Raw genomic sequence first — 17,339 nt, 5'->3', positions numbered from 1 at the left:
GTCACTGATGAAGAGTGTTTAACTTGCCCCCCATTCCCCTATAGAGTCTGTGTGCTCACCTTTATCTCTACACTTTTACACAGCCTATGTAATTTCGCCCCCCCCCCCACTCCCCCTGTAGACTCTCCTCATTTTCTTCACTCTGATACTTACAGCCTGTGTGATCTGCTCTCCTTGAAAAATTAGAAACTTTCCTCCCTCTTCACACTCTGACCTGTCATGTACAGCCTCCTTATCCTCCCTGCTGCTATCTCTAAGGGTATGTTCACACACTAAAGTTAAAACAGCCTCTGATTTTGAGCCGTTTTTAAAGAATCAAACGTTTTTTCAGGCTTTTTTTTAGCCATTTTTGGAGCTGTTTTTCTATTGACACAATGAAAAACGGCTCCAAAAACGGCTCCACAAGTGATATGCACTTCTTTTTACGGGATGTTTTTTGTACGCAACATTTTTTTCAAACGGGCGCGTAAAAAAACACCCCATCTGAATGAAACATTGTTTTTCCCATTGAAATCAATGGGCAGATGTTTGGAGGCGTTCAGCTTCAGTTTTTCGGGCGTTTTTCGAGGCGTTTACGCCCTGAAAAACACCTGAAAATACTGCATGTGAACATACCTAACACTGAGAGCACGGAGGGGGAGAGCAGAGAGAGAAGACACAGCAAAGAGGAGTGTTCTGTCAGAAGTATGTCAGAAGCAGCAGGAATATCAGTTATGTAAAGGAGTTACACAAACTCCTCAGCAGCAAAATGGGAATGTTTGATGAAGAATATTTAGAAAGATGCTTCATTTTGCATTTAATTTGCATACAGGATATAAAAGCCATAAAATGACCACAGGAGTACTCTGAACATAGAATTTGAGATATCAGTGAAGATATACTGGATACAGTGGTTGCTCTCACCTATTTATGTTGCATATATGGTGCAATATGTATATGAAAAAAGAAAGGGGAGGAATCCTCCAGCTCACCTGATACTTTATTTTGTATCGTTGACAGCGCACGAGTCCTAGACAGCAAAAATAGAAGGAATTGGATCCAACGCTAATTTTGATAAAATGGAAACTGTTTCCAAGTTTTATTTGGTCTTTGTTTAAAAAGGATCCATAGGTTGGAATCCTGGTGTCCAAGAAGGGGTATCAATCCAAAAAAGGGGGAGCCTACGCGTTTCAGACGTCTCGTGCGTCCTTAGTCATGGCTATTGTTCAGTTTCCATTTTATCAAAATTAGCGCTGGATCCAATTCCTTCTATTTTTGCTGTGCAATACGTATAGTTATAGTCACTTATAGGGTAATAAGTAGCATTCACCAGACAAAAGACATCCAATAGGATTCTCACTTTATTGTCAACCATATAACGTGTTTCGATGTGAATCCACACTTTTTCCTCAGATCAGCATGACATATTACCCATCAAAACATCATAGTAGAATATGGAACTCCACTGAGTTCTAAGGTCAATCTAACAATGCAAAATTCTAATTTATGTACTGAAAATGAACTCCTAAATACATAGATTCAATCAGATAGTTAAAACATATACAGTGCCTTGCAAAAGTATTAATACCCTTGGTGTTTTCCCTTTTTTGTTGCATTACAACCTTGAATTAAAATGTATTTAAAATGTTATTTTATGTATTGGGCCTGACAAAATAGTCAAGATTTTTTACAGTGGATTGAAAAAAAAATACCTTATTGACAAAAAATAAATAAATCAGAAGTTGTGAGTGCATATGTATACACTCCCTTTGCTATGAAATCCCTAAACAAGTTATGGTCAAACCAATTAACTTCAATCACAGTGTCACATGATCTGTCACATGACGTCAGTATAAATAAACCTGTTCTGAAAGACCCCTGAGTCTTCAACACCACTGAGCAAGCAACATGAAAACCAAGGAGCTCTCCAAAGAGGTCAGAGACAAAGTTGTGAAAAAGTTTAGATCAGGGTTGGTTTATAAAAAAAATATCCCATGCTTTGAATATCCTGCAAAGCAACATTAAATCAATTATAACAAAATGTGAAAAAATGTCACAACAACAAACCTGGCAAGAGAAGGCCGTTTACCAAAACTTATAGACCAGACAAGGAGGGCATTAATCAGATTTAACAAAGACACCAACGATAATACTGAAGGAACTTCAAAGATTCACAGCGGAGATGGAAATATCTGTCTTTAGGACCATTATAAGCTGTACACTCCACGGAGTGGGGCTTTATGGAAGAATGGCCACAAAAAAAGCCATTGCATAAAGAAAAACATAACAAATCACATTTTGAGTTTGCCAAGCACATGGTAGAAGGTTCTCTGTCGGATGAGACTAAAATGTAACTTTTTGCCCATCATATGAAAGGCTATGTGTGGCGCAAACCCAACACTTCCCATCACCCCAAGAACAGTATTTTCACAGCATCGTGTTGTGGAGATGCTTTTCATCGGAAGGAACTGAAGAACTTCTGTACCACTGTACACCAACGCAAATAACTTGAAGGAGTTGGAGCAGTTTTGCCTGGAAGAATCCCAGTATCTAGATATGCTAAGCTAATAGAGTCATACCCCAATAGACTTACATCTGCAATTGCAGTGAAAGGCGGCTCCACAAAGTATTGACTTTCAGGGGTGAATGCACATTCAATTTCTGTTAAATATTTTTCACCTTCAAACTGTGTAGTCATGTTGTGTAAATCAAATGGTATAAACCACCCAAAAATGAATTTTAATACAAGGTTGTAATGCAACAAAACAGGAGAAATAATAAGGGGGTGAATACTTTTACAATTCACTATGTATGTGTTTAAAGATCACAAATATTTATCAGATAAAACTACTTAAAGGGGTTGTCCAGTCCCTAAAAATTGATGGCCGATCCTCATGATAGGCTGTGTCGGCGATTCACAGTGTGAGCAAGTAATGAAGTGAAAGTACGAGCGCTGCAGCCCCTTCAAAACAGCGATTGGCTTTGTCGCATGAAGGACCCATCAGTTGTGGAAGCAAGATTAGAAATCCCACTTGTATGTTGTGCTACATGTCTCTCCTGGATCCAGTGCAAATGGAAGATGGCATTGTTCAAAAACTATACTAAAAATAACGAGAATAAAAAAATGTTAAATCAAAACGAATATTATAAATGCATTACCAACAGTTGAATGAGTGCTTCTATAAATTATAATATTATCGAGCTAGTGGTATTAAGACACAGTTTCTACATTCTCATTTAGCCCATTTGGGGTTAAAGATTGAAAATTAAAAATCCACGACGCTTCCTTCTGCCTTAAACACTGGAAGCAAATTCCTGCATCTGGTGTAATACAGTCAATAGGAATGATGATAAGTTTACAGAAATTAAATTTGTGGTGACTCGCTATATTTCTTGACACACTATGTTTTGCAAAAGTTTTGGTAACATTATGTTTATTTACACGTTTTCTTAAACTTTATATTGTCCTCACATACTGTAGATTACACGTACATTCCAAGTATCAAGAAGTATCTGATCAAGTATATGACGTGATCAATACTTAGGTTTAGGTAAAATTTGATCTTAAAGTTTTCGCCCTGAGATTTTTTTTTTAAGACTTGTCCTCTTATCATAAATAGACTAACAACATTTGCATTTATCTCTATCACTGGTCGTTTCTTAATAATAGGGGGAGGCGTATGGCTAAAGATCTAACATAAAATTCTTGGCCCGTAATTTACTAGGTGCCAGTACATTTTTAAGGGTGTTAGTCCTATGAAACAAAACATTTGTTTGTTTGGAAAGTACACCCTTCAGGAACGGATCACTTTTGAAAACAAGCTAGTTGTCATGAAAAATGTCCCTAAATTTCTTCCCATACAGAAGACAAATTATATTTTTCTCTATATCATCTTCACTTAATGGTGGTTTGGGTTGTAAACATTTATCTTGAGTCATTCCGTTGCCACGCAGGTAAGAATTCTTCATTATAGTTTTAGGATACCGTTACTTTATAAAATCTTGACTTTGCATGCGGAAGTCAGTATTGAACGTATCATTTCTACCTAATCGCTTGAACTGACTATATGGCACATTAGTTATCCATTCTTTTTTATGACAGCTCCTAAAATTAAAAATCATAGTATTCTACTATATGTTTGTCTCAGAGTGACAGTTAACCCCCCCCCCCCCATCTGTGTTGTTTATAGTGTTTAAAAAAATTCAACAAAGTTGATATGGGGCCATTTCCTGTCATAACTAGGTTATCGATGTTTGGAAAAAGGGTTGCCATTAATACATTCGTAGTCAAAGGCCCCCATGAAGAGATTGGCATAATTAGTGGCAAACCACGTGCCCATTGCAGTGGCCCTAGTTTGCAAAAAATCTTCCCTTGAAATGTAAAAATATCCGTATAAATTTGATAGCTTTTAGCGGTAAATTCTTCTGTGTTGGTATCATTGTATTGTCTCGCACAAAGAATGAGGCTTTTTTTCTAATCCTTTGAGGTGGCCTATGTTTGAATACAGAACCGCAAAATCCAAAGTAACAAGCCTGTAATCAGCCTTCCAGTCTATCTCTTTTAATAGATTGATAAGATGGGAAGAAACCCTTAAGTAAGATGGAAATTTGCCAACCCATTTCTGGGGGAATAAGATCCACATAGCAGGAAAGTTGCTGGCCATAGAGCCAATTCCTGATATTATCGGTCGGCTGGGTGGGTTCAGAATAGGTATTAAAAAAAGGTCATATTGGGTCGCTCTATGCGAATGTAATCACATTCATTCTTTATTAATAGACCTCTCACATGTGCATCAAAAATCATGGTTTTCAGATCCTTGTTCTAAATCTCTGTGGGATCAATTTGTAGTATCTCATAGTGCAAATCATCATTCAAAATTCTTCTTGCTTCTTTAGGTAGTCTATTTGGGTTTTGAACTACTATACCTCTATCTGCCTTCCTTATGACAATATACGTATTGGACATAAGAAAAATCTTACTATGGCTAAGGTTTTTCTCAATTTTGTTGATATCATAGTATAAAAAGGCTTCAATCTCACTGCCCTTGTTATGTAAGTGATATGATGTAGATTTCGGTTTTAGAGATTTGCGTACGTTGCATGTCATTGTTAATTTTATCATTAGTAACTGTTATACATTGCTCATTGTTCTTTAATGTTTTAATTTTTTTTGTTTTTTTGGAAACGTCTTTTCAACATCAGTGAACTTAAAAATCTATTGATCTCCATAAATATGTCAGTCATCAATTCTCTTTTCCGGGCAGAATGACAGCCCTTTTTCTAATTGTGACTTTTCATGGGCATTTAGAACATAATTTGATAGTTTAACCCCTTAAGGATGCAGCTTAGTTTGGGCCTTAAGGCTCAGAGACCATTTTTCAAATCGGACATATTTCACTTTATGTGGTAATAACTTTGGAATGCTTTTACCTATCCAAGCAATTCTGAGATTGTTTTCTCGTGACACATTGGGCTTTATGTTAGTGAATTTTGAAATATTAGCATATTTTTTAATTTAAATGTATCTGCTTGTAAGGCAGATGGTTATACCACCCAAAATAGTTACTAATTAACATTTCCCATATGTCTACTTTATGTTGGCATCATTTTTTGAACATAATTTTATTTTTATAGGACGTTACAAGGCTTAGAACATGACCAGCAATTTTTCATATTTTCAAGAAAATTTCAAAAGCCTTTTTTTTTTAGGTACCAGTTCAGATCTAAAGTGGCTTTGAGGGGCCTATGTATTAGAAACCCCCATGAAACATCCTAATTTAAAAACTAGAAGTATTCAAAACAGCATTTAGAAAGTTGTTTTTTAACCCTTTAGGCGTTTCACAGGAATTAAAGCAAAGTATAGGGGAAATTTGCAAATTTAATTTTTCTTGCAGAAATTAAATTTTAATCAATTTTTTTCTGTAACACAGAAGGTTTGACCAGAGAAACACTACCAAATATGCATTGCCCAGAATCTGCAGTTTTTAGAAATACCCCACATGTGACCCTACTGTGTGAAAGTAGACTAAAACACAGGCCTCAACAGCAAAGAAGCACCTAGTGCATTTTGGGGCCTTTTTTTTTATCAGAATATATTTTAGCCACCATGCTGGGTTTCAAAAGGTCTTGTGGTGCCAAAACAGTAGAAATCCCCCAAAATTGACCCAATTTTGGAAACTATACTGCTAAAGTAATTAATTTATAGGTAATGTGACCATTTAGACCACACAGTTGTTCCACAGAACTTATTTGAATTGGGCTGTGAATTAAAAAAAACGAAATATTTTCCAATAATATGTAGTTTTGGCTCAAAATTTCTTATTTTCACAAGGAATAAAATAGCATATTTTGTTGCCCAATTTCTCCTGAGTGCGACAATACCCCATTTCTGGTCATAAACTGCCGTTTGGGTCCGTGGGAGGGCTCAGAAGGGAAGGAGCGTTATGTGTTCTTTGGAGTCCAGATTTTGCTGGATTTGTTTTCGGGTGCCATGTCGCATTTGCAGAGCCCCAGAGGTACCAGTACAGTTGAAACCCCTGAGAAGTTACCTTTTAAAAACACTACACCCCTTAAGACATTCATCTAGAGGTGTAGTGAGCATTTTGACCCCACAGGTACTGTTTAAAAGATAATGTGCAGCAGATGGTGCAGGGTGAGATTTGCAATTTTCTATATACATATATGGCATGTCAGTGTCTGATATATCGTGCCCAGCTTGTGCCACCAGAGATATACAACCCATAAACTGTAATGTGGGTTCTCCTGGGTACGGCAATACCCTACATGTGGCTGTTATTAGCTGCCTGGGCACACGGCAGGGCTCAGAATGAAAGGACCACCATTTGGCCTACTTGAGCTTTTCTGGTGCTAAGTCATGTATGGAGAAGCCCCGGAGGTACCAGTGCAGTTGAAACCCCCGAGAAGTGACCTCATTTTAAAAACTACACCCCTTAAGACATTCATCTAGAGGTGTAGTGAGCATTTTGACCCCACATGTACTGTGTAAAAGATAATGCGCAGCAGATGGTGCAGAGTGAGATTTGCAATTTTCTATATATATATGCCATGTCAGTGTCCAATATATTGTGCCCAGCATGTGCCACCAGAGATATACACCCCATAAACTGTAATGTGGGTTCTCCCGGGTACGGCAATACCCTACATGTGGCTGTTAACAGCTGCCTGGGCACACAGCAGGGCTCAGAAGGGAAAGATGAGGGGGATAAGCTGTGCAGAGTGTGTCAGGGTAAATTAAAAATCAAGGGATGTATGAGAAATTCTAAAACAATCTTTCATACAGAGCCCTGGTTTTTCAGGACACGTGTCGCATTGGTATATTGTGTCCTTCCTTATCCCCCTCTTTGAGCAGACTCTGCACCTCTTTTGACTTTTTTCCTTCTTGCCAGTTTGGGGAACTTCTCCTGGAAAATGTTGTCCTGGTACTATGTGTGTGGGCTCGCTTTCAGAAGTACTGGGTGCCCCCCATTCCTGGTCCCTAAAGATTAGGTTCTTGATAACCACCTCTTGAAATTCCAGGAAAGTTCCCATCTGGCCTGTACATTGACGTAGCACATACGCATTGTACAACGCCATCTGTATGATGTGCACGGCCAGCTTCTAATACCACACCCTCGATTTCCACATTGCGCTGTAGGGCTTCAGGACTTGATCTGACAAGTCCACCCCTCCCATGTACCTATTGTAGTCCAAAATGCAGTCGTACAGGTACATGGGTACTGGTATGGCCATGTATTATTGTATTGTATATGCTGCTAGATTGTGCCCTGCTCTCACCCCTTCTGAGTGTTTGCCCAAGCAGAGCCTTAGGGAGGCCTCTCAGGTTTTTTTCTAGCAGTGCCGCATGCCACAGTACTTCTGGAAGCGAGGCACTTGAAGAGTGGGACGCTGGTATAAAAATTACCCAGGTAGAGGTGGTAACCCTGGTCCAGCAGTGTGTGCACCAAATCCCACACAATTTATGTGTTAATTCACAGTAAGGGGGACATTCTGGGGGCTGGATACTGCTGTCCTTCCCTTCATATATTCTAAATTTGTAAGTATACCCTGATGCACTCTCGCACAGCTTATACATTTTCACGCCATATCTTGCCCTCTTACTTGGCAGGTACTGGCGGAATTGAAACCTCCCTTTAAAATGTACCAGGGACTCATCAACAGAAATACACTTCTCGGGAGTGTATGCTTGGGCAAACCGGGCACTGAAATGGTCTAATAGGGGTCTCCGTTTATACAAACGGTCAAAACTGGGGTAATCTCTGTGTGGGCACTGCTCATTATCAGCATAATGTAAGAAACAAAGTATTGCCTCATAACGCATCCTGGACATGGCCATGCGGTACATCGGGGTGTGGTATAACATATCTGTACTTCAGTAGGTCCTAATGGACAGCTTTTTCAGAAGACCCATGTTCAAGAGAAGTCCCCAGAACTTGCCCAACTCTGCTGCGTCTACAGGAGTCCACCTATGGGATTGGGAATAAAATGATGTGAGGTTCTTTGTTATATACTGTTGGGCATATAAATTTGTCTGGGACACCATAAGCTCTATAAATTCATCCGTGAAAAAGAACTTGAAAAAGTCCATCTCACTGATCCCTGCCGTATTAAATTTTATCCTTGGGCTGCCCGTGTACTCAGGGATTTGGGGCTTGTAATTGTTTGGTGTGGTGGTCCAAATGGGGTCACTTCGCTCGGAGGTTTCAACTGTTGTGGGGTCATTTCTCTTAGGGGTTTCAGCTGTGGTGGAGGTCCTGGGGCGTCTCCTAGGGGGTCCCTCCTCTTCATCACTGGATGAGGAGGTTGATAAATAAAAGAGAGTCTCGCCATCTGACTAATCTGTGTCAGAGGCAAGAAACGCTTAGGCCTCTTCAAAAGAAAATGACCTTTGGGACATATTTTATTATTTATGTGTCACACGTGTAAATTATGTGCTTAGACAAGTGTATTGTGTATACAACAAAATGTGTTCCATTGCACAGTACTTTTATTAGTACTAGTAGAAGCAATAGACCTAAAACTTTTTTTTTTTTTATAGAACGATTCCCTGACACTGACAAACACTAATACTAGCTGAGAAGCTGCAGATAACTAAATATCTAAACTTTTTTTTTATATATATATATATTTTTTTATAATTTTATTTTTGTTTTTTTGTTTTTACAGATTGAGTGGACTTCCCTGACACTAAACCTAACTAAGGCAAGGGTTCCTAACACTAAACCTAACTAGATTTTATGTGAACTTCCCTGACACTAAACCTAACTATGGCGACTATTCCCTGACACTAATACTATCTAGATTATTCCGAGCTTTCCGGACACTAAACCTAACTACGGTGACGGGTGCTTGACACTAAACCTATCTAGATCTATCCGAGCTTTCCTGGCACTAACAACTGATTTTATGTGAACTTCCCTGACGCTAAACCTAACTACAGTGATGGATCCCTAACGCTAAACCTAACTACGGTGACGGATTCCTGACACTAAACCTAACTGTGACTGATTCCTGATGCTAAATTCCCTGATGCTATAACTAACTACGCTTTTTGACGGTTCCCTAACACTAACTAACCCTAATACTAAACTATCTGCTGACTTTCTGAAATGACTTTTTTTTGTTTTTATTATAATTTATAAATAATAAAAAAAAAAATAATAATCCCCAGGGACCAAAATGTGGCCCTGAAAACTCAAAAGTGGTTAGTGATAGAGATCACTGACCAAAAACGTGGCTGACAAGGGGAACACAAGAATAGGAGTGGGAAGTGGATACAAGTTGGTAAAAGCAAAAAATATATATATATTTGTTATTTTTTCTAACTGCTCTGACTGACTCTCGCCACAACCGGTCTCTTCGACTAACTAACTCCAACAGAGAGCGGGTGCGGCAGGATCTAAAGTCAGAACAGGAAATTACGTATGCGATCGCTGCTATTGGTCGGTCGTCACTAACTAACCAATAGCAGCGATCGCGAAGGCGGGACCACTATGATTGGTCCCTGCACACTGAACTGTTATAGCCTGCTGTCGGAAACAGCAGGCATCAAAGCTCGATGAAACGCCGGATGAAAATGGTGATACATTTTCCCCTGGACGTACTATTCCGGCGCTGAGCGCGATCGATGCACTTAGCGCGACGCAATAGTTCGTAGCTGAGCGCGAAGGGGTTAAAAGTCTTAACTAATTAGTCTTGTTTCATTTTTGATCTTGTATCTTTATTCTCCCTGTGCCCCATGTTAGAATGCCCTTTATTTTTTATTTTCCCTTGTCTGCACCTTCTCTTGCGTTTGGTTGCAGTTTATTTTTTGTTTTTTGTCCCAAATTTTGGTTTCTGTGCTAAATTGGCTTGTAGGACAGTTGAGGTGGTAATGTGCCTAGACTGGGAGGGTAGAAATGTATATGAGTCAAAACTGAAGGATGCGCCTCCTGAATATCCAAATACTATTTTTTCTTAGGGCTTAGACCAGTAAAATATTACTGCCATATACACCGTGTTCCAAATTATTATGCAAATGTTATTTTTTGCTGATTTTCCTAAATAGTCAATGCAAATGACAGTCAGTATAATCTTCAAGCCATCAACCGTTGGAGTATAATGCAAATTTTATTGAACAAATCTCCTAATGATAACAGATTTTTTTTTAGAAGTAAAAAACTCAAAATGCACTGTTTCAATTATTATGCACAACAGAGATCAAAACATTTTAAAGGTTGTAAAGAGAACTAAAATGGTAATTTGTTGAATTTGCAGCATCAGGAGGTCATATTTACAGAAATCAAAAGCTCTTTCAATAAAAAAAAACTTAACAGGCCAAGTTACATGTTAACATAGGACCCCTTCTTTGATATCACCTTCACAATTCTTGCATCTATTGAATTTGTGAGTATTTGGACAGTTTCTGCTTGAATATCTTTGCAGGATGTCAGAATAGCCTCCCAGAGCTTCTGTTTTGATGTGAACTGCCTCCCACACTCATAGATATTTTGCTTGATGATGCTCCAAAGGTTCTCAATAGGGTTGAGGTAAGGGGAACATGGGGGCCACACCATGAGTTTCTCTCCTTTTATGCCCATAGCAGCCAATGACACAGAGGTATTCTTTGCAGCATGAGATGGTGCATTGTCATGCATGAAGATAATTTTGCTACGGAAGGCACGGTTCTTCTTTTTGTACCACGGAAGAAAGTGGTCAGTCATAAACTCTACGTACTTTGCAGAGGTCATTTTCACACCGTCAGGGACCCTAAAGGGGCCTACCAGATCTCTCCCCATGATTTCAGCCCAAAACATGACTCCGCCACCTCCTTGCTGATGTCGCAGCCTTGTTGGGACATGGTGGCCATTCACCAACCATCCACTACTCCATCCATCTGGACCATCAAGGGTTGCACGGCACTCATCAGTAAACAACACGGTTTGAAAATTAGTCTTCATGTATTTCTGAGCCCACTGCAACCATTTCTGCTTGTGAGCATTGTTTAGGTGTGGACGAATAATAGCTTTATGCACACTTGCAAACCTCTGGAGGATCCTACACCTTGAGGTTCGCGGGACTCCAGAGGCACCAGCGGCTTCAAATACCTGTTTGCTGCTTTGCAATGGCATTTTAGCAGCTGCTCTCCTAATCCTATTAATTTGTCTGCCAGAAACCTTCCTCATTATGCCTTTATCTGAACGAACCCGTCTGTGCTCTGAATCAGCCATAAATCTTTTCACAGTACGATGATCACGCTTAAGTTTTCTTGAAATAGCCAATGTTTTCATACCTTGTCCAAGGTATTGCACTGTTTCACGCTTTTCGGCAGCAGAGAGATCGTTTTTCTTTCCCATATTGCTTGAAACCTGTGGCCTGCTTAAGTAGTTTTCCTTTGATTGGGCACACCTTGCAAACTAATTATCACAGGTGTATGAGATTGATTACCATGATACAAAGAGCCCTAAGACACAATACCATCCATGAGTTTAATTGAAAAACGAATAATTAAATGTTTATGACACTTAAATCCAATGTGCATAATAGTTTGAAACACGGTGTAGTAATTTATGGGCCCAGAATAAGCCTTTAGTTGTACCCCTCTCCCTAATATTAGGCAGCTACCAATGCAGGATCAGTAGATGTAAATGTAATTCCTCTTTTTATAATAAGAGGACAAGTTTTAAAATTAACATCGCAAGGGAACATTTTAAGATTAAATTCTTCCTAAACTGTAGTACTGATCACAAATCCGTTCGCATAAGAACTGGAGTCGGACACCCATCGGGCGATCTTATTCTCCTATCGGCATCTATTATTTGGTTTATCTGGCCCCCATGGTATACTAGTACCACAGTATATGATGTCACCACAAATTTTTATTTTTATTCAATAGAGTATATATGGTAGTTTTAGCTGATAAATATTTGTATTTAGTATTACATTTTTAGATTAAATTTTAACACGTGTCCTCAGTGGAGTTTCATATTTAACTATACTGTTTTGCAATGGGTAATATGTCACCCTGATCTGAGAATTAAGTGTTGAATCATTTCTGAAAGTGTTATCTGGTTGACAATAAAGTGATAACGCTATTGGACAGCTTCTGTCTGGTGGTTGCTAGTTATTTACCAAATAGGTTGCAACATAGAAAGGTGAGACCAACAACTGTATCCTGTATATCCTCACTTATTTCTCATACTGTACTAGGAGCACTACTGTGGTCCTTTTCTTGTCTTTAATATACTTCATGTGATTTATATGACTGTCTTCTTTAAGCAACACCCCTGCAGCAACAGATCCTCCTTGAAAGCTTTTTGAAAGGCATTTGTTGAGATCTACGAAAGTCTAAGTTCAACCATTCAGTGGAGGATACCGAGTATTTTGCTTAATAAGGATGCTTGTCCCATTAAGCGCCCCCTGTTCAGGTCAAAGGTGTCCATAGACTTTAAGAGTGACAAAGTTTAGCTGCAGAAGCGTTTCTAATTAGGTCTTTGATATTAAAACAGCCATAAGCACATACCAACCAATCAAAACCCATGTTCCAACTTTCTGGTGCTGTTTTGGAAAGCTGAACTCTGATTGCTGAATATGGGAAACAATGCTACTTATTCTCTGAGACATTTTTGATACAATATGTCCTCATTTTGCACTTTTTAGGTGTATTCATGAGCCCCACACTTGTATTGTGTATTCTGAAAATGGTGAACATATTAGAATAACAGCATTTAGCAATATTTATGTATTCAGGTACACAAATGTACGCCATTTGTAAGGTACTTATTTATTAAAACATGCTTTGTATTACAGGTGTGAAGATGGTTATCTGATGGATGCAGAAATGGTGACAAAAAGTTGTGTAGAGGATGGATCCTGGTCAACAGAGGAAATTACCTGTGTCCCAAGAAAATGTAAATTGCAGTCAGATACAGTGAACATCAAGGCAGATTATGATATAAATAAAACTGTAACAGTGGCATGCAAGACTGGTTATACATTATCGGGACCAAGCACATCAACCTGTATGGTAAATATATCTGTTTAGATTTTTATATATGTATATATTCAGAGCATTGTGAATATATTCGCCCCCTTGGTATTTTTTTCTGTTTTGTTGCATTACAACCAATTAAATTTTTATTTTATGTTATGGACCTGACAAAATAGTCCAAATTTTTACAGTGGAATTAAAAAAAAAATATACAAAAAAAATCTAAAAGTTCTGATCAAACCAATTAGCTTCAGCAGTCACATAATTAGTTGAATAAGGTCCCCTGTGTGTAATCAAAGTGTCACCTGATCTGTCACATGACGTCAGTATAAATACACCTGTTCTGAAAGGCCAAGGAGCTCTCCAAACAGGTCAGATACAACGTTGTGGATAGATCAGGTTGGGGTTATAAATAATATCCCAAACTTTGAACATCCGACGAAGCAGCATTAAACCAACTGTAACAAAATGGAAAAAAAAAAGATACCAATGATAACACTTTAAGAGCTCCAAAGATCCACAGTATTGTCCATAGGACTGCTACAAGAATGGGGCTTAGTGGTGGACTGGCCATATAAAAGCCATTGTTTAAAGAAAAACATAAGAAAACACGTCTTGAGTTTGCCAAATGGCATGTGGCAGACTCCCCAAACACATGAAAGAATGTTCTCTGGTCAGATTAAACTAAAATGTAATTATTTAGCCATCATGGTAAACACTATGTGTGGCGCAAACTCAACCATTCCCACAGTGAAGCATGCTGAGGGATGCTTTTCATTGGCAAGGACTGGAAAACTAGTCAGGATTGAAGGAAAGTTGGATGATAGTAAATACAGGGCTATTCTTGAGGAAAACCTGTTTGTCTGCTAGAGATTTGAGACTGGGACGGAGGTTCATCTTCCAGCAGGACAATGACCCTAAAAATACTGCTAAAGCTATACTGGAGAGGTTTAAGAGGAAACACTTAAATGTCTTGGAATGACCTAGTGAAAGCCCAGACCTCAATCCAATTGAGAATCTGTGGCATGACTTGAAGACTGCTGCAAGCCAACGCAAACCATCTAAGGTTAAATTCACACGGGACGTAAATGCTGCCATTTCCACGCTGAAAATTTGCAGAGGATTACAGTCCCAGCCATGGGTCAGAGATTTGAAGAAATCTCTTCCACATTCTGGTGAACATTTTAAAATCCGGAGCATGCTTACTCTATTTTTGTTCACTGCAGATTTCAGTCTTTTCAATGTAGAAGGGGTTAAAACCGCAGCAAAATACGCACGTAACACGTGAGAATTATGCTGCAGTGTGAGCAAGTGAGGAAATGAAGGGGAAGCAGCTCTCGTACGAGCTGCTGCAACCCCTTCAAAACAGCTAATTTGCGGGGGTCCCGGGTGTCTGACCCCAACCCATCAGCTATTGATGGCCTATACTGAAGATAGGCCATCAATGTTTAGGGAGTGGACAACCTTTAAAGCCTACCGTGTGTTAGGCTTAGATACAGGGACCCAGCTTATACTACATTAGAATACTGTCTGCTGGACCCTGTATCTAAGCCTACATTAGGCTTAAATACAGGGTCCAACAAATAGTATCACACATGCACATGGGCCCTGTTCACATCACCGCTGCCCTTCCGTTGAGGGGTTCCGTCTAGTTAGCCCCTCAACGCAAAGACAAACGGAAACTTTAGCTTCCGTTTGCATCACCATTGATCTCAATTGTGATGGAAACTTTGCTAATGGTTTCCGTTTGTCACCGTTGTGACCGGTTTCCGTTGTTTTGGCAGAATCAATAGCGCAGTCGACAATGCAAAACAACGGAACCCTGTTACAATGGTGACAAACGGAAATCTTTAGCAACGTTTCCATCACCATTGAGATCAATGGTGAGGGAAACTAAAGCAGAGGTTTCAGTTTGCCTTTCTGTTGAGAGGTTAACCCGACGGAACCCATCAATGGAAGGGCAGCGGTGATGTGTACAGGCCCTTACTAATGTTTTTTTCTGTGTTTTTTTACAGGTTCGGTTGTTGACTACGTCGGATTCAAGGACTACTTCGATGACGGCTTTTTTATTCTCAGTAAAATGGTTAATGAGGGTTGTGTGGGGGTTTTTTATTTCAATAAATCAATTTTTTCTATGTCTCTGTATTTTTCTTTTAACTTTATCGCTGCCAACTTACTAATGGCCGCTGACAGATTGACAGCGTCCATTACTAAGGCGGGGCTTAGTGTTAGCTGGTGAAAAGGCTAACACTAACCCCCATTATTAGCCCGGTACCCACCACCAGGGGTGCCAGGAAGAGCCGGGTACGATCCAGTACCCGACTATCTGTAGTGATGGTCGGGTACTGGGGTGACCGCAGGCTGGTGTTATTAGGCTGGGAAAGGCCAAAATCAGTAGCCCTTCCCACCCTGGTAATGCTAGCCTGCTGCTGCTGTGTTATATCTGGCTTGTTATGAAAAATGAGGGGGACCCCACAAAATGTTTTTTTTATAAATAATTGGACAGCACGATGTGGGGTTCCCCCATTTTTATAACCAGCCAGATTCAACATAGCAGCAGCAGGCTAACGTTACCAGGGTGGGAAGGGTCACCGTTTTTGGCCTTTCCCAGCCTAATAATACTAGACTGTGGCCGCCCCAGTGCCCCTCTGTCACTACAGATGGTCGGGTACTAGATCATACCCGGCTCTTCCTGATGGCGCTGGGTACAAGGGTAATAATGGGGATTAGTGTTAACCTCTTCATGTCTAACATTAAGTCCCCCCCCTTAGTAATGGGCGTTGTGAATCAGCCAGCGACAATTACTAGGGCGGTAGTTATAAAGTTTAAACAAATACAAAGACATAGATAAAATATTTTATTGAAATAAAAATTCCACACAACCCTCGTTATCCATTTTATTGAGAATAAAAAAAAACGCTGTCATTGAAGTAGTCCTCGAATCTGAAGTAGTCCAACAACCGAACTTGTAAAAAAACAAACACACAAAAATAATTAGTATCAGGTCAAAAAGGAAAATAATAATTATTCTTGCCTTTCCTGGGTCCAGCACTGGAGCCGCAATGTCAGCGAGCAGGGCCCTATATCTAATCCAATCATGTGTGATACTGTCTGCTGAGCCACTGTATCTAATCCTATAATGTGTGATACGGTCTACTGAGCTGTGTATCTAATCCAATCATGTGTGATACTGTCTGCTGAGCCACTGTATCTAATTCAATCATGTGTGATACTGTCTGCTGAGCCACTGTATCTAATCCTACCATGTGTGATACTGTCTGTTGAGTCACTGTATCTAAACCTATCAGGTGTGATACTGTCTAATGGGCCCTATATCTAATCCTATCATGTGTGATACTGTTTGTTGAGCCACTGCATCTAATCCTATAATGTGTGCTACTGTCTGCTAAGCCAATGTATCTAATCTTATCCATAGCTTTAGGGTCGTAGTGCTATAGATATGCTGTCTCATATATATATATATATATATATATATATATATATATATATATATATATATATGCACATATTCATACACACAAATTTTTTTTTTGGGGGGGCACATATGTATTGGGGCTAATCCCCCTGATGTTTTAAGTCCTTAGTGACGCCCTGGCTGCTAGTGCTGCATTGTTGGATCACTTAGGAGACCCAGCGATGCAGATGAAAGCTGTGGGCCATCGGCCCTGAGAAGTTTGGGGGGGGGCCCAAGAGGAAACTTTGCATCGGGGCCCATGAGCTTTTAGCTACACCCCTGACTAGACTATATATATTGTATCAAAAAGATGTTTATTTATTAGTTTAAGCAACAACAGAGATAAAAACACAAATATATAATGTATAACAAAAATAAAAAAATGATATCAAATTCCTC

At 39.4% G+C, this 17,339-nt stretch overlaps 1 protein-coding gene across 1 annotated transcript in view; it reads left to right on the top strand.

Moving 5' to 3' along the window:
- Positions 1 to 17,339, top strand: part of SVEP1 (sushi, von Willebrand factor type A, EGF and pentraxin domain containing 1) — a 376,990-nt gene that overhangs the window by 252,805 nt on the left and 106,846 nt on the right. The window contains exon 39 of the mRNA XM_075825648.1: positions 13,285 to 13,501. Within this exon, the coding sequence (XP_075681763.1) occupies positions 13,285 to 13,501 (217 nt within the window). The remainder of the gene's footprint in view (positions 1 to 13,284; positions 13,502 to 17,339) is intronic.

This window comes from Rhinoderma darwinii, chromosome 1 (genome assembly GCF_050947455.1).
Source record: "Rhinoderma darwinii isolate aRhiDar2 chromosome 1, aRhiDar2.hap1, whole genome shotgun sequence".
Taxonomy (NCBI): domain Eukaryota; kingdom Metazoa; phylum Chordata; class Amphibia; order Anura; family Rhinodermatidae; genus Rhinoderma; species Rhinoderma darwinii.
Note: the sequence above shows the minus strand (reverse complement) of the source record. Positions and strands in the feature narration are given on the sequence as shown.